Below are 19,282 nucleotides of genomic sequence, written 5' to 3' on the forward strand. Positions count from 1 at the left end.
TTTATTAAAATGTATAGGTTGGAAACGCAGTTGATTATCGTATTTTTTCGATTGTAAGCCGTCTCCCGGAAATCAGGAACGAAACTTACTTATATATATATATATATATATATATATATATATTTCTGTCCTTAGTTGTTTGGTCAGTCATCATCACCAGGTGATTCAGATTCATATACACTTATTTCTTTGTCACTATTTTCGTACAATTCGTACAAAGCATCGTCCTTTTTGCCGTCAAGTGCGTTCGAGATCGCACGACCAACCATTTTTTTTTGAGTCACTACAGTAAGAAGAAAATTTGCTGACTTGTCAATACCGAGTCAACAAATGATGAAAGCTTATTTGTGATAGCTTCTAGAGATATTTTTCGGGAGCTTTTTCTTATTGCGTCTACTTTACCATCCGTATTAACGATACCAATTCTAAGCCAAGGGACATTTTTGAATTAAGATTTTTTCCTAAAGTACTTAAAATCAGGTAAATAGGTATATAAAGAAGATGCAAATGGTAATTTTCAACTAGATTTGTAAATGACTTCCTTGTATAGTAATTGTCAGAAAATATATATTTGATGTATTTTTCCAGAATTTGGGACTGGCAGCATGGTACTAAATTAAGTTATTGCTGGAACCATAGCTCCAAAGGCTCTAGAATTACAGCTCTTGATTTTATAAATGGTCATGATGTAGCTTTGCTGTTAGTGGGGTCAGATGATGGTGCTATTAAACTATGGAAGAACTACACTCCAGCTCTTGGGAGAGAGCCACTACTAGTCACAGCATGGCAGGCTCTTACAGATATTACACCTTCATCTCGTGGTACAAATGGTAAAATATTTTATTTGTTTATTTATGTAATTTTTTAAATATATTGTTTAAATATTGTTTATATTGTTTAAATAAATAAAATATATATATTATATATATTTTTTTAAATATATATTAAATATATAGCTACGTGTCTTCACATAAATTAATTTAGCTCAAAAATGTATTTTATAAATGAGGAGATGTAGCAAGTTACACTACATAGAATTTAATGATAGTTACATGCACTGAACAAGACAGGATTGATAAGCTTTCATTTGCGCATTGACGATAAATCTTCAGATTGGTAAGCCACCAAGTTAATGTTGAGAAAGTGGCCCGGCGTAGCATAGTCGCTAACGCTCCCGTCTGTGGTGCTAGCGGTCCCGGGTTCGATTCCCGTTGAGGATACTCGGTATAAAGCGTATAACAGTTCTTCAGGCGAGCCATTCTAAGTTAGATTTTTCTTCCCCCTCATTCACACCAAGCAAATGACGGGATTTTACCAAACATACAGGTCCAAGGCCATTTCCTGCCTTTTCCGGTAGTATGCTCACTGAAAGCGTCATTCCTCATACGTGATGGACTTAAGACCATAGATGCCAGTAATACCAAAAATATGTATAAATTAATGAATTAATGTTGAGAAATATGAATTATCCAAAAATATTCACATTACATTTTGTGTACTCATATTTAACTGGAAATACATGGATTTTAATTATTAGCTTTTTGAATGTTGAAAAACTTAAAAGCAATCCTACTCCATTGTCGTTAGTTCATGTGTGCTTGAGGTACCGATTCCTTCTCAACGTGACATTTTCGCACTTCCGTAGTTAATTGAAAACACTTTCCAGTTTTTTTGAGAAGCCGCCTTAAATGCAAACTTCAGATTTTTCCGTACGTTTTGGAGAAACCGCCTTAAATGCAAGCTTCAGATTCTTCCGTACGTTTTGGAGAAACCACCTTAAACGCAAGCTTCAGTTTCTTCCGTATACATTCATAACAGATACTATATTATGCCATTGCTCTTTTCAGTTTGATGTATGACATTCTGTTACTTATAAATTCGACTTCACTAACTTCACTAAGTGCTGGTAAGATACCATTTATAACGGGAAACCCTTTCTTAGGCTATGTGCGTCAGTTTTCTCGTAGAAAAACATAAGCCGTACTATCGAGAGGCTGTCACTTCGTCAAAACAACTTCTTGAGCCTCGAATAAAATCTACGCTATACTTTTGTACTTCTTACTCTTAGTGCTTGACACCTTCCCATTTGTACAGTTTTTATATTCCTAATGTATTCCCTAATTTAATTCTTTAAATCTCCTGATGTGGTTCCGACCCGAAGATCTGACTGAAGAACAGTATTGTCTCCGTATTAATATGCCACAGGGGACCCATAGAATTTATTGTTTCCTGATAGCTATTCTGTTTACGTGATAGGATTGTCAGTCTGAAAGGAGAGCAGTTATGTTTGCATTGTATCCGACCGCGCTTGGAATTAATATTCTTTCTGTACCAATCACTATAATTTCCGCTACCTTGACTAGTAGGAGGACTGTTACCATCTTCTGGTGTCATCGATATTTCGAAATTTTACTGTGTCATGCTGTCCTCACTCGACATAATTAAAGGTTTACATAAAGGTGAGGTAACGTCTGTAAAAGGAGCAGGAACCAGTAACCTCTCACATTAAAAACTACTCTTTTGAGTATATTTATGAAAATGATGGCAAAACAACTATTCCGCCTTAGCGAAAATTCGCATGTTTTTAAGAAGTCACCAATATAGATTTAACCCTAAAAGAGATAGGTAATAGGTACAGAACTATCCCCTAGATGAAATCTTCAATGACTGTGCTGATATCTGAGCATATTGTTTGGAAGTCCATATTCTTTATTTAACTGTATTTAACTGAGTTAGTGTGTCTGTCGTTAATACAGAAAAGTAAATAATGAAATTACGTATAATAATATTAATTTTTACGTTTCAGGTGCAGGATTGGTGCTATCCTGGGAGCAGCAATCCCAGCAACTTGTTGTAACAGGAGATGTACGAATTATTCGTACATGGGACGTAGAACGAGAACTGAAGATCCAGGATATTCCCACGGGGGCAGATAGCTGTGTTACAAGTGTTTCTACTGATCTACAAGGTATCTGTTAATTTATTAAGTCCTTTGGATCTGGAGGGGCACGGTAACTCAGCGGTAGAGCAGGATTAGGAAGGGAAAAGAGTTGCATTATCTTTATTTGATGCTGATGGAAAGCTTGAATGCGAATAACTTGTCCATTTTTAAAACCAGTTTCATATTTAAAAATGATCATACTATTGAAAGCAAATGCTCAATAATGACAACTCATTGATGTTTCTGTTACATAAAGACATCTTCAATTTGTGTTCCATCATATTGTTGGAAATATTTTAGGAATATTTAATCTCATAATTAGACATTGCCTGCGGGAGATTATAGGAATAACATATGTTCGATAATCCAATCTCAAGGGGAGAAGGATGCTGAATTTCACTAATATCACATTTCGTTTTAACATCCGTTTCGTGCTGAATGTAAAGGTACTACATATGATATGTGGGATGTTTCCCGTTTGTAGAACACTTAATATATCGTTCACTTGCACAAATTCAATGTGATGAACGCAAAATTGAGAAGCTTTTTTTTAAAATCATATTTTCCCCGAATTTGAGAGATTCAATCGAAGGGAAATTTTTTAGTCCAGACTCACGAGTCCCGTAATTGAGCACAAGCCCGAATGAGCTCAACCCCAGTGATGGTAGTGAGTGCAAACCTGATTGGTAACAGCCAACCCGAGAGAGCGGGGAACTTCATTAAGAGTGGGGGGCCTGAGCCTGTGCAATCCTCGATGCAAAATTTCCATTTGCATAAAGGCTTTTTGTTTCAGAAACAAAAATAAAATGAAATATTAATTGAACTTCCATAATGAAGTCAGGCTATACAAGAAAAACATTAATGAATGAATAATCTTGGAAGCATTTGTGGAAGAAAACGGGAGATTCCCGAGAAATCCAAGCGTACGCACCAACTCTTAGGATTATGCCATTGAGACACTGTGCATATATATATATATATATATATATATATATATATATATATATATATATATTGCGTTTTGCTTTAGAGAATATGAATGCTTTTCGTTTGCACTAATTCAACATGGGAGCGCAGAGGAAGGGGCCGCGCATAGTAATAAAGTGCATGATGTCGATAGTAATAAGCGAAGGCATTTGTTAGTATACTATGTTAACAAAGTCCATTAAACATTACAGATGACTATATTCTTTCACAAAGACATAGACATGTGCTTGAATGATCATAAAATAAAAATGCCCTCCCCAAATTACCTGTTCACATCAATCTCGTAGTCCATTTGGCCCATATCCGATTCACCAGATCTAGGATGATACGTCGCAGATCCTCGATGGTACCGAGGTTTCGTCATTCGCAACTTCATAAGAAGTCACGTGAGGTATATGTGATGACTTTGATGATCAACGTCTGAGCGCCAGGTCATGTGTCGAGAAGTAGTCAATTCAACGATGCAACAATTCCTAATTTAGGTACACACGAAAATCATTGTGGAAATGTGGAATGTCGACTAACTGTAGGATGAAATCCTCCTGTGTGTCCAAATATAACATTCCAGTACCTATTGTCTAAACGAAGAAAAATGTGCTATACACCTTCCTGTTAGATAGAACAAGAACACGTTAGTTTCTAGCGAGTCAGCATGTTTGACTGTGACATAGGGTTTTTCTAATCCCATTTACGGACATTATCTCGGTTTACTTGTCCCAGAGGTGAAAGATTGCTTTGTTAAAGTTGAGTGCCTTCTCTGGCTCTTTATTTTTTATATATACATATTTCTGGCCATTACTGCATGTATGGCCTTAAGCCTGTCATGTATGAGGGATAACACCCCTCGGGGAGCACACTATCTGGAGAGAAGAAAGAAAGAATGGAGAAAGAAGGAAGCGACCTGGGACCTGTATGTTAGGTACCATACCGAAATTTGCCTGGTGTGCGTGAGGAAAACCCAGGGTAAACCTCAACTCAGTATGGCTGGCTTGAAAAAGCTGTTAACACCGTGTCGACCGAGTTTCGCCACCGTGAATCGAACCCGGGCTAGCTCGCATCAAAGCCGAAAGTGTTAGGGACTACGCTACGCTAGTCGCGCTGGGGCCACTTTGGCTCGTAGCACCATTTTTCATATAAGTGAATGTGTTGCTGTCGGTAACCGCTAGTGAAAACTATATCGAAGTGGTAGAACTCAGAATTCGGTTAGTGCATCATTCAATTTTTGTCATTATATTGCATTAAATTGTTTGTCCAGGTTTTAATTGAAATATGAGTATTTCTTTGTAATATTAATAATAAAGTGTTGTTCGGTATTTATGTAAATAGCTAACGCAGTTAGTAAATTGCTTGTACTTCTCACTTTAGCTATCAGGGTATTTTTTTTTTTTTTTTTTTTTTTTTTAATATAACTTACTGAAGATTATGATGATCAAACTATAAACTATATTTATGTAGTTGTTCATAGAGAGTTTACTTTTTATTTACCTGATTTCTAATATTTCTGTGGTGTTTGCAGGTAGTTCTTTAATAGCCGCTGGCTGTGGTGATGGCTCAGTGAGACTTTTTGATCGAAGACTTCCGCCACAAGATAGCCGAATTATGACTTGGCGAGAACACTCTGGATGGGTAGTGGGAGCCTATTTACATGGTCTTTCGAATAAAGGACAGGTCATCAGTGGATCGTAAGTTCTCTTGTAAAATTATTATTATTATTCACCTTTGTGAATTAGAGTAGTATTTTTTTTTAAATAATAATAATAAATAAGTAGAGAGTGTTTATTTTCTCTATTTTCAGAGTTTCTAAAATATTAACATAACAGTGCGGATGTTTACTCCAATTTGACATCACTTCCAAATTTCAATAGAATCTTTCAACAAATTCAAAAATTAACAAATCCCGCTGTTCAAACAGGCACTCAGTTTTAACCTGAATGAAGTCGATATTACTGACATAATAAAATAAGAAACGTTTATTCCGCTCGATGAAAGATTTATAATGCACAATTAATTTAAAGATGGTGTCCGCGTGTTGTTTTCCAAATTATACAGAGTGACCTAAAAGAAATGCAACCCAAACTTTGATCACCGAGTAGTATATTTTTTTTGAAGTAAGAATGATAGAGATAAGATTTTTGTAAGAAAAATTAGCGTTGTCTATGGAGATATTTTGAGAATAAAACTAATGAGACAAATCTTAACGTCGAATTTTAGTAATTGTTTAAATGACCAGAATTCACATGTTCAGCTGCAGGTGTGTAATTATTTTTATCTTTTTTTTTCTTTTGTTCAAAAAATCTATTATTTTATTAAAATCACATTGCCTTACATGTGCGAGGATAAGTTACACCTGTGGTAGTATTTTTGCTGGAACATTGTTGCCAGAATGCGCTATTTTATTTTAAAAAGGTTTTTTTTCTGAATACGTAAAAAATAGCTTTTATAACTGTCAATGCTGCAAAACGACATGCACTTTTTGTCCCATTCGATAAATATTGATGCGTACTAAACATTTACATTAAGAATTACCGTGATTAGTTTTTTTTTTCTGTTCCTCGCAGTTAACTATAAGCAATTTGCATTTTTTTTTTAAATTAACCTTCTGGTCATTTAAACAATCATTTAAAACAATTGGTCATTTAAAATATCTCCATAGACGCTATCTTTCGTCACAAAAATCATGTTTCTATCATTCTTACTTCAAAAAAACAAAACAAAAAAAAAAAAGTTTGGGGTGCATTTCTTTTGGGACACACTGTAACATGTAGTATAATATTTCCTCAGTAGATGAAGGTGCTCAAGTGTTGTATAATAGTGAAACAAATAGCCGGTGCACACTTGACATAAAGGAACAGTATCACAGGGAATCAGCTACGTTGAAGGATCTTCCAGAAGAAAATACCGTGACAGTTCCCGCGAACACATTGTGGTATGTGTCTGACGGCTAACGGCAACCACTGTTACCACCTTCAGTAACTGTTCAAATGCAAGATACTTATATGGTGGTATTAAACTTGGGATGTACAAATAAATTTAGCAATAACACACAGTATAATTTTCTTTTGTTAAAAGTTTGTGTACATTTTTTGACGGACTCTGTATATTATTTCACCTTCAGTTATTAGTTACATTAAAAGACAAGTAAATTACTTTGGTAAAATTGAGTGTGGTCGAGAAAGGTGATAACCCACAAATTGTTGGATGAAAGTTACTACAAGTTATAAATAAGTGTGCAAAATCACTTTTGCACTCATCTACTCAAATTTCCCCTTTTATTTTTACTCAATAACTTTCTGTGCTTAAATTGTAAGATGATTTTGAAGGAAGTGCCTCAAGTTATACAAGATTGCAATGGAGGTTATCGAGATTTTCAACCATACCCATCAGTTTGTGACAAGTGAATGTATTAATACTTTGATCACATAATGTAAGTAACCCGATATAACCTGTGTACAATAGCTTACACGAGGTTTCCTTATTAAAAAATAACGGGACAAGTGCCAAAAGTACGACTTATTGTCACAGACTTACAAATTAAAAATTATCACCAACATACTCTTCTCCCTTCTCTAGACATGTTTCCATTGTTGAAAGCAGTTGTGGAATCTTCAGGTGTCACCGTCTTAAGTACCGCTGCCGTTTTCTGCTTTACCTCTTATACAGTCTAAAAATGAGTTCCATTGAGTCTCGTTTCACTTTCGAAAAAAGAAAAAAAAAATCACTTTGTCTCAAGTTCAGCATGAGCTCCTTCGTGGCTAAGCGGTTAGCGAACGCGCCTTTGGCGTGGAAGAGCCGAGTTCGATTCCCAGCGGGAGCTCAAGTGGTTCGGATTCCACGTTAATCAGTAGGTTCCGTCTCATATATAGCTTCCCTGCTGAAAGGAATGGTAAATTAAAAATCAACTCAAGTTCAGTGAATGAGGTGGGTGTTCCAACACTGGAGCCTTCTTAGCTTCCAGAAACTGCTTAACGGTCAAAGCCGTATGCTAGGAGCATTGTCATGATGCATAATCCATTCATTGTTCTTCCACAAGAAGGGCCTTCTCTTTCTCATGCGTTCTTGCAAATTCACCAAAATGTGCTAATAATACTGCTTATTCACTGTCTGCCTGACGATACCCATTCAATCAGGAGCAACGGGAGCTCATGTGGTTCGGATTCCACGTTAATCAGTAGGTCCACGTGTCATCTAGCCTCGCTGCTGAAAGGGACACTAAACTACAATCACCTCACCTCAATCAGGAGCAGGCCATTAATATAAAAAAACACAATAAACATGACCTTCACTTTCGCTTTGCTCTTGCATTTCCTTTTCATTCGCGGTGACAAGGGAGTTGTCCACTGCATGGATTGCCGTTTCGTTTCAGGATCATATTGAAAGGTCCACATCTCGTCACTATTGACGATTTTCGTTAACAAGTCTGGTTCTGTTTCCAGGTGTTCTATTGTGTCACTGCACACGTGTTTCCAGAGGTCCTTCTACTCCTGTGTGAGTGTTTTTGTAGCCATTTTAGTGCAAACTTTGCGTATGTTCAAATGGTCGTGCAAAATTGCGCGGACAGACTTTTTATCGATACCTATCATGTCTGCTGTCATTCGAATGCTGAGTCTGCAATCCTCCCGGACGATATCGGTCACTTTTACCACATTTTCCTCTGTTGTTGCTGTGACAGGACAACCTGGTCTTCCATGATCATCAACGTTTTCGCGTCGCTCGCGGAACACTCGAGGTGGCATCGTACTAGCACCATACACAGCCTGCAATCACATTTGCCATTCTTCTGGTAACACGATTGACACTTCTTTCTTCAATCGCTGCTCGCAGACTAAACCCGACTGAGAGCGGCAACTCGTGTGTATCATTCTCTTCTAGAAGGTTCAACGTTGCTTTGCGCGCGTGCGCTCCCCAATGCTTGAAGTATACTATTGGTAGGGTTGCCAGTCCCATTATTATTATTATTATTATTATTATTATTATTATTATTATTATTATTATTATTTTTGCCAAGCTTCATATATATATATATCTTATTGATCTACTTTTCTGGACAATCACACTGTTCAAACGGTCAGATAAATACAACGGTGCCTGTTGTTGTAATTCCTCCAAATGGTGCATATTTTGAGAAGATGGAGCAGCGCGTTTAGCAGTACGTTCTAGTGTGTGCTATATATGTTAAATGGCGTTAGTCTGGCGAGTTTGGAGACCAGGATAATGTTGAGAACTCAGTATCCCTTCAACCACTCTGTAATGATCGCAGCCCGATGACATGTTGAGATATTCTGCTGGAATGTGGCACTGGTAGCAGGGAGCTCGGCCTTGAAATACGGGTGCAGATGATCAGCTTAACAACCTTTCGCCATTCAAAGTTTGGTGAATGATGACTAATAGCTATAAGAAATGTCACGAGATCGCTCCTCAGATATAGATAGCGTGAGTGATTACTATACTCCGGTTAACCCGCTTTCGGACTTCCCTCATCATTTATGGCTGATCCTATGATTACTAAGATTTTCAATTATCACACACTCTTCTCTCGTGTCACAGATACGATTGGATTAAACCAGTCATGCCTGAATTTCAACCCTCCTTAAATGGGTTAACTCTATCAGACATGACGGCCCTAGTCTCCGAACCACCACACATTAGACTGGTCTTAGTGTCTCCCAGTTATATGTACTGATTGAGGGAGCCTTTCTAACGAGTAGAGGCCTACCAGCATAAGCAGTGTTGGCATTCAAGCGTTAAAAGGCAAATTCATTCCCCCCTTCCCCCTTGGAATATAGAAGCTCTTCGAGTTATCGAATCATACGGATGACCACAGCAGGATAGAGACCAGCCCAATCCAGGACCCCTGGCTACCTACTGGTCATTGAAGGTGCGCCCGGAGGTACCACACATGCGCCCAACTTACACCTCCCGGAAACAAGGACATGCATTATCCGCCCATTTGCGAGGTATCCCGAAAGCTTTCCTCTCCCGGTAGGGGCAACAGTGTATTGATGCCCTACCTACATCATTTAACGAAAGAGCTACACCATACAGTACCAAAACCAATGGCTTATGACCACCACACCAGACGGATATTGCCATTCGGGAGGCACCAATCGCACCTCCCTGATAAAGGTAGCGAATGCCTGTACCATAAGCATCCAAGAAATTATCGTTATGACGTGCCACATATACTCCCGGTGGGCCATGCTAATGGCCCGTTTTGGAAGGCTAATGATCATGAACGCTGGCGCCTTACGTCCTACGATTGGAGATCTTCATCACTTCCACTTATGTCCATTACCTTGCAGCCAGGCCCGTATTTATATATTGTGCGCCCATATGCTGTAAATAATTTGCCTCCTTCCCTCGAAAATTTTCCACTCCCCCGAAAACGAGTTGAATTCATAGTTTCTGGAGTCACTGAGATGAATAGTGACAGTTTCAATCCAATTCAACTTCAAGGTCATACCCCACTCCTCAGGGAGGAAGTGAACTTTCAAAAGTAATCGAAAACGACAGATATTAGTGTTGAATTCATAGTTTTCGAGGTCGTTGAGTTTAACCGTATCAGTTTTCATGATCAAGTTCATCCTCACTCCTTGGGATGGGAGTAGATGACTTTATAAAAATAATCAGGTAAACTAGCTAATTAATAACTTCTGTAATTAGAGCGTATTAAACACTTTAACATGTTTTCTCGCACTTGCGCGTTACTCTGCGGGTCACTAGTTTTAAATATTACTTTATTGTGAATTTAAAAAAAATACAAAATGTTGCCGCCCCCTAAATTCTGAGGCCTTGTGCTCAAGCACAGAATAGCACTTAACCTAAATACAGGCCTGCCTGGAGCAGAATATTATGAGGAAATACTCTGATTTTGTAAAGCGATGTTTTAATTATCCTCGAGGTGCTGATAGACGGAGTGCATATAACGAAATCCATTACTTAGTGGGGATATTTGGGGATATTCTGTTCCTTAGGATCCCTCCTATTTCAGCACGAGCTTGGAACTGGTCATGACGGGGTTCGCTCTCCAGACAGTGTCACTACCGGCTCTGGTCTATTGAGCTTCAACGTTGCAACGCGGAGACATGGACTCATGCTGTCTACACCAGATTCGAACTAGCTCGTTGGCATGCGATTTGTAAAAAGCGGAACTGATCACTTCAGACAAACTTCTTCCATTGATCCATAGTCCAGTGACGCGTTGCCTTTACCCATGTGAGCTGTAATTTTCGATGTTGCTGTGCTGTCGTAGGTACCAGTGTTAGTCTACGGCTGTGATACCCCAATCGATGCCAGGTATATCGCATGGTCATTGGTGAAATTGATTTTATTGGCCCGCTGTTGCATTGGTCGGCCAGTTGTTCCACTGTCACACGCCTGTACTGCTCATCGCTCATCTCTCGCATCCGTCGCACGTGGTTGGTCCAAGTGGGATCGTTTGGTGGATACCTGACCGACAATCAACCATTTGATACTGTAGTTTTGGAACATCCCACAACTGCGCCTGTTACAGATATATTGGCACCAGCTCTTCGTGTCCCCACAATTTGTCCTCGGTCACTCACATCACCTTTTTGTCCATGACGAACATTTGCTGCGTTATTCTCTGCTACCTGCTCATGACGTGGGAGCCATATGTTAACGGCCTTTCCAAGACTACTTCATTCCATGGCGGGTCTTCCGAATGCAATGATTGCCCACACACTTTTATTATATGAATAGCTTTCATATACGTGACAGATAATGAGAATTTTCAATGGTAAAAAAGCGTTGTTATCCGGTTTCCGCACATATACCAGGCAAGATGGTAAGTGTAGTATATAAACTTTAATAAGTGCACAATTGTTGTAAAAATTGAAAGACAATTTAAGAATGATGTATAATTAACAAATGTATCATTGTTATAAAAGCATAATAACACAATTGTAATACGTAACTTAAGTTAAAACTATAATTTAAATTATTCTATATTTTAGTGTTGCTGGTGATGTTCGATTTTTCGATCTTCGGAAGAATTCTTCGGTATCGACCTGCCAAACCTCCCAGGGTATGACTGCAATGGCAGTTCACCAACGTGCTAATGTATTTGCCTGGTAAGTGCATCATTATTATATATTAATGAGGACTCATTAATAAAAATAACATTAATAAATACTTGTCCTTGTCTAAGTACGAGGTGCGTTAAAATTTAGTCTGTTTTCATTATTATTATTATTTCACAGACTATTTAACTCAGGGAAGTTGAAACTTGGGTCACTTCTCAACGGAATCTCCCTTTAAACGTACACATTTTTCGCAACTTGAATGCCATGATTCCGTGGTCGCCAACTCCTTCCGTAGAGATGTGCTTTGACTGGAAAATCGCTGATGCCAGAGCGGCCGGACAGGAGAGTGAGCGCTGTCTTTCATTGTTAGAAATAGTAAAAAAGAAAGAAAAAGATCTCTAGGAACGAGGTCTGGTAGCTAGGAAGCATGAAACATCACTTTATAATAGTTGTTACGAAAAAGATCGTGAGATAGGAGTGTCCTGATGAATAAATAAATAAATAAATAAAATAAAATAAAATAAAATAAAACATGAGCAACCTTTTCGAGTCGTATTGCTTGGAATGGTAGAATTAGTCTTTAAAACACGTTGTGAAGACGCAGTCTTCAGTGTAATGCTTTCTAAAACACAATGCGTGAGGATTACATCTCCGCTGTCCCAAAGCATAGACACTATCACGTCTTTGCAATTGAAATGCTAATTGGGATGGTACGCTATTGATTTAAAAAGACTGAAAAGTTAGTGTTGTTTATGTAGTAAACCAACCGGAAGTGGCACAGATAGACAATTGATCGCCATAGAGAGAGAGAGAGAGATTCAATGTCCTAAGAGTAAGTTCCGTCCTCGCCTCAACCCTGTCCGTTTATTAAAGCCGGAATTGATAAATATATCTGATTAGGATATTCGGAAGCAGGGTTGGCAAAAACCATGGTTTTTATTTAAAAAAAAAAGTCTTTTTTTGTTTTGTTTAAAACAGGTTTTTTTGGTTTAAATAATTTGCTCTATGTATTTATATCACATATTGACAGAAATAAGTTTGTTTCGCCTTGGTGTAATTATGCAAAAACCGGATAATGCTGAAAGGGGTCAAGTAAGCTTAAAGCGGAATCCAAACTGCTTTTCGGCTTACATTCGAGAGAAATTGTCCTCCATTTGGACTCGAAACCGGGACTAATTGGCCACAAATGCGATACGTCTGCCGACTCACTCATGAAGGACTTCTGATAAAAATACGTTGTATTGACCTTTATATATTTGTTAATATAATTGTCACGAATCATTTCAGAAGGACAAAAAGATAAACAGTTGCAGAAGTGATGCCATTGTACATAATTACATATGGACAATTTCAAAATACTGCAGAGTACAGAAGAACTAATTCAGTCCAAAGTTAGTTCACTATGACTTTTGTTAGTCCAAATTAGAGAAATACTACGACTTAATTTACATATTAGTAAGAAAAGTGAATAAAGATATGAATTATTTGAGTCCATTTTGGCTCTGACCTATTTATACATAAATAGATACTTCTGATTTCAATAAATGCCTCTCGTGGGGTTTGTATAAGCTTCCCCCCCCCCCCCCCATCCCAATACGGCATTTCGATGTATTTTATATATCAATAGTAAACATTATTAAAATGAAACAATATTTAGAATTTTTTTTATTGCAATTGCATAAAAATAATAATGAACTATAAAAAATCCCAAAAGGAGCATTCATAAATTTTTTAAAAAGTTACTTTTGTAGTATAATCTCTTTGAATAATGATTGGGGAATTTAGGTCTGAATATAATACGAATATTGTACGGGAGTAAAACGTGATAGCCCACAAATGTGTGCTCATCAAGATTTTACGAACATTTACACTTTTATGAACAATTTTTGTTTTTTGGTTTAAACTTTTTTTTTTTTTTTGAAAAAAAATAGCTGGTTTAAACCAGCCAACTCTGTTCGGAAGTTTGCCATAGTTTCAAAGTATAAAACAAAACTCACTTCGTTTTAATATTGAACCTACCTGAAAGAAGTGTTAAGATAATAGAGGATAAAGTTTAATAAATAGTTGTGAATAAATTAATCATATATTATGGTACGTTTCGGTTCCACTGTGCAAAGGTCTCTCCAGAAAATACATTGTATGCTGCAAGCAGGATACAAACAGCTTATGTCACAATGAGTGTTTACACAGTGGCAAACTGAAATAGTAACTACTTGTATGGTACAACAAAAGGGAGATGGGGATGCAAACAGACTAAATTTTACAGTTTCTTATCTTGTAAATTTATTCTACTTTTTTTTTGTCAGTTCTAAAGAAGAGATAATTTCCATGTTTTGTGAATTTACTGTTTATTTCTGCAGAGTAGTAAGACTGCATGATTTTCGATGATACAGAACTTGTACTACACCACACTTCAGTGATATGGTTTCTTTAGATACATATTTTGATTTTGTGTGTCTTGGCCATTTCAAAGAAATACTGGGTGTCGTTTGCGTTATAATAAATTAGTACAGAAGCACGTAACACCGTATGTAATGTTTGTGTAGAGATGTTTATAACTGACTTGGCACTAAACATGGGACAAAAATGAGACCTGCTTGTGGGCCCAAATTGTGGAAACAGAAATCATATTCCGAAGTAGTTTTTAAGTGTAGGATATAAAATGTTCTGTAACGTATGGCTTACGTCAGCATATCTCAAACTGTGATCCGCAGTCGAGGTCTGCACTTGTGGTCCTCTTAGATTCATCATTAGTCCAATAAAGATGGATGAGAAATCAAGTTAATTTCGTAACATAGTACAGTTGAGAATCTTAAGTATATATAGCTTATACAGTTTGAAAAGGTAAACATTATATTAATTCGAATACGTTATCTAGACTATTATTATAAAATATTCTTGCTCATTTTCAATTATTAAAAATAAATAAATAAATAAATAAAATAAAATAAAATTCTGCAGGCGCATGAGAGGATGATTCAAATTAACAAAAAAATTGGTTACTTACCAATAAATCCTCCCTTGTGAAAACTAAATGTTCCCCAAACGTATCAGGACAAGCTAGTTCCATCTTTAGTGGTAAGGTAAGAAGGATTAAAATAGGAGAGAAAAATATGACATGGGAAAAGGAATACACATGAGCTCCCCACCGGGAATCGAATCCGGGTCTCCCACGCCAAAGGCACATATGTTGTAGAGGAGCCAGCCAGAGGTCTCTGACAGCTCGCAACGGCGTTGCCACTGCTCACGTGTCTAGGCTTTTTTCAATGCATCTGTAGTGACAGTTTAATTAATGGTGTAAGACAGAGTGACCATGGTTGGTAGTACTATCACCAAAATAGGGGCTGCATTTTCCCTCTGCATGTGGTAAGACACTTAAGAGACCATCTCTTGTTGGCCCTGACGATGGTTGGTAGTACTATCACCAAAATAGGGGCTGCATTTTCCCTCTGCATGTGGTAAGACATTTCAGAGACCATCTCTTGTTGGCCCTGACCATGGTTGGTAGTACTATCACCAAAATAAGGGCTGCATTTTCCCTCTGCATGTGGTAAGACACTTCAGAGACCATCTCTTGTTGGCCCTGACCATGGTTGGTAGTACTATCACCAAAATAGGGGCTGCATTTTCCCTCTGCATGTGGTAAGACATTTCAGAGACCATCTCTTGTTGGCCCTGACCATGGTTGGTAGTACTATCACCAAAATAAGGGCTGCATTTTCCCTCTGCATGTGGTAAGACACTTCAGAGACCATCTCTTGTTGGCCCTGACCATGGTTGGTAGTACTATCACCAAAATAGGGGCTGCATTTTCCCTCTGCATGTGGTAAGACACTTCAGAAACCATCTCTTGTTGGCCCTGCTATAACCGCTTATAGAGATGTGCTGAAGAAGGCAGTATCTTATTGGCGTAGTAGGTTTTTTTTTAAATAAGCAAGATGGCATTGTTTTATCATAGGATGTGTTTCAAGTTTACAGTGCGAGTTTCACAGCCGCTGAGAAAGACAGAAGAATTATGAAAATGTTAGAGCTTACAGCAGTAAAAAAAAAAAAAAAAAAAAAAAAAAAAAAAAAAAAAAAAAAAAAAATCAGGGGTATTTTTTTCTAAACGTATAATTGTTTACTAATAAAGATTCATGAGGGCGAATGATGATAAAGCTTTCTGTATCAGTACGGCCAACTATATTTAAAAATATATATTCAAGTTTTACTATGTATTTGTGAATTAGAAAACGAATTTAATGCTGTTTTCTTGCAGTGGATCGGTGAATCCTTTCATCAGCGTCTACAACATGAATGGAAGCACACTGAATGTAATCAAGTATCACGATGGCTTTATGGGTCAGAGAATAGGACCTGTCAGTTGCCTTAACTTCCATCCGCATAAAGTGTGCTTAGGTGCCGGAAGTATGGACAACTACGTTAGTGTTTATTCCATTGAACAAAAAAGGTGATATTAAGAGACATGGATAGGCAACGGAGATAAAAGTAATATTGGACGGATGACTAATGAAAGAAAAGAAAAAAAATCGGGTCTGTTACAATGAATGCATACAGAGAAAATGGATTTCCTTATTCAGCAGGTCATTCAGAAGTAGCTTCTTACAAAGTAAGGGAATCTCAATAAAAATCTGTGGGGCATACAATGCATTTTCAGTAGCGAGACGTCAAGAACGATATTGCAATTGATAAACTTCTTTATTAGAATATAATAAACAGATGCTTGCAGTTTGCCGTTTATTGAGTGATTTTTCTCTCTCTCTTGCAGTTAACTTTAATAACAATAATAAAAGTGCCAGTTCTCGATGTAGCCTTGATGCCTCGTTATTGAAGAATTTGTATTTTGTTTTTTTATACTTTGAAGCACGTACAAGTAGAAGTTATCTTTGCTACATTGTGTACATTAATTTCTATATGTTTAATGTGTGTGAGTGCAAAAGCTATCTTAAGTCTTTTCGCTAAGCTTACTCCCAGCTTCTTGAGTTCCAGTGAATAATTTTTATGACAATAAAGAGCATAAAAAATTTAAAAAGCGAGCCGTATAGTATCTGTAAAATGCTCTTATATAAAACAGTAATTGCTTTCAAGGTCATTCGTGTTGTGTATAAATTCGTATGTTCAACAATTTTGACGTCATAAATCTCGCGCCCAAAATTCTGGTCTATAACAAAAGTTTGGAAACTGTTATATATTTTATTTAATAGCTTTCTGTAAATACTACACAGCAAAAAATGAGGTGTTAAAACAACACAACATGACTACCACTTTAGCGTGTTACTTGTGTGTTAATTTAACACCAAAGATCGCCTTCCGAACATACCAGAAGGAACTAGTACTTATCAGTGAGAATTTGAATTGGATCTTATTGCTTGCAATGAGAAAGCTTTACGCAGTATATTTGCTATTTATACCGAGTAACGTACTATGTTTTCTGTAATCGGTCACAAAGCAGTTTTGTAAGCCTGTGAATTGTTTGACAACAATTAATATGAATAGCAATTCTGCCATCTGGTGTTCTTATTTATTGTGGTCCTAGCACATAAGAACAACAGATGGCAGAACTGCTACTCATGTAAGTGTTGTCAGACAATTCACAGGCTTACAAAACTATTTTTGTGACCGATTACAGAAAACATAGTACGTTACTCGTTTCTTGGTATAAATGCCAAATATATTGCGTAAAGCTTTGCTCATACCAAACAATAAAAACCAATGAAAATTCTCAATGCCAGTTACTAGTTATTTGTAATGTACTCGGAGCGCGATTGTCCTTGATGTTAATTTAACTCACAAGAAACACGCTAAAGTGGTAGTCATTTTGTGTTATTTTAACACCTCATTTGTTGCTTTGTAATACCTGTAAAATGCTTTTACATGAATCAGTAATTGTTTTCAAGATTATTCATGTAGTGTATAAATTTGTGTGTCCAATGCTTATGACGTCATAAACTGCACATCCAAAATTCTGGTCTCGAACAAAAGTTTGGAAACTGTTGTTATTGTATTTAATAACATTTTGTAGATACTATATGGCGTACTTTGTACATTTTTCATATTCTTCAATATCTTTGTTACCCATTAATTAAATAAGTGAGAGGTTAGCGAAGAGACGTAAAGGAGCATTCTTTTTCTACTTTGATGTACATATTTGAGAATCTATAGTGAGATACTGTTGTTAAATAGTAGAGAATATACATTTAATAATAATTACATTTGCTAGAAACAACATAGCACTATTTAAGCTATTTCTGTGTGACCTGCTTGTTTTGACATTCAATGCAATGATTTTGTTTTCCCCCCTTTTATATTTTGCTAAAATTCCTAATGAATAAAACGATACTGCTTTTGTCCGTGTGTAGCAGGGTTGTGCAAAAGTTTTCCTCAATTTTGCGTAAAATAAAAGGAAGGCGGTTTTGCACGCCATTATAAGCGCACACACTAATAGAAATTTAATAACAAATTAAAGCCAGTGTTTTTCTGAATGTACTGCTCTTCCTGAGTATTTTTGAGTAAATTTTATATGGTTGACCGCGAATCATAAAAAAAAAGAAAAGAAGTTACAGAAGAAGAAGAAAAATCCTTTAATTGCGAAGAGGTCCAGAAGATACATATATTTCGATGCGGGGAGATTATATGTATGTATGTACATATTTATTCATGCGACATAGTCTTTCAGATTAAAAGAAAAAGTTTTATGTTTATTAGAATTTTTTTCTTGTTGAAAAGCTTCAGCAATTATGCATTAGTGAATAGTGAGCTTTAAGGTAGAGTTAAGTTTTGTTTCTTTGTCTTTAACTACAGGCAAAAATGTTGTTAATGCCATTTATCCATTATGATGAAGGTAATAAATAGTTAATTGCATCTCACCATTTCACATGTACATTTCCATTTCAATATTGACAGTATACAGTACTTGTACAAATTGTAATATTTTGAACCAATAATGTAATTAGTGTGTACAAACATAATGTAGTAATGAAGACGTTGGAACACTGCAGAGCAGGATCTTCACAATCAGTGTGGACTTTGTTGCCATAGCCTTCTGTTCAAAAACAAAAATAAATATGGCTGTATAATAAAACTGTTAAAGTTTGAAACAAAAAAATTGTGTTTTTATTTAGTACACAGAAAGAATCGAAAAGTGGAAAATAACTATAATTCACTAATTAACCGAGCGAAGTAGCTCAAGTGGTAGAGCGTTGGCTTCGCATTCGGGAGGTCGCGGGTTCGATTCCCGCTGCCGACCATCCTGATTGGGGTTTTCCAGGGTTTCCTTCAATCCTACCAGGCAAATGCCGGGATGGTACCTAAT

At 36.9% G+C, this 19,282-nt stretch overlaps 1 protein-coding gene across 1 annotated transcript in view; it reads left to right on the forward strand.

The window, feature by feature from the left end:
* The window catches only part of raptor (regulatory associated protein of MTOR complex 1), a 95,830-nt gene extending 77,159 nt beyond the window's left edge, over positions 1-18,671 (forward strand). The window contains exons 21-25 of the mRNA XM_081731831.1: positions 589-830; positions 2,807-2,968; positions 5,445-5,610; positions 11,902-12,018; positions 16,229-18,671. Of these exons, the coding sequence (XP_081587957.1) occupies positions 589-830; positions 2,807-2,968; positions 5,445-5,610; positions 11,902-12,018; positions 16,229-16,424 (883 nt within the window). The 3' untranslated portion in view covers positions 16,425-18,671. The remainder of the gene's footprint in view (positions 1-588; positions 831-2,806; positions 2,969-5,444; positions 5,611-11,901; positions 12,019-16,228) is intronic.
* Positions 18,672-19,282: the final 611 nt, after the last annotated feature.

The sequence above is a fragment of the Thermobia domestica genome, chromosome 11, assembly GCF_964235325.1.
Source record: "Thermobia domestica chromosome 11, izTheDome1.hap1.1, whole genome shotgun sequence".
NCBI classification, from domain to species: Eukaryota; Metazoa; Arthropoda; class Insecta; order Zygentoma; family Lepismatidae; genus Thermobia; species Thermobia domestica.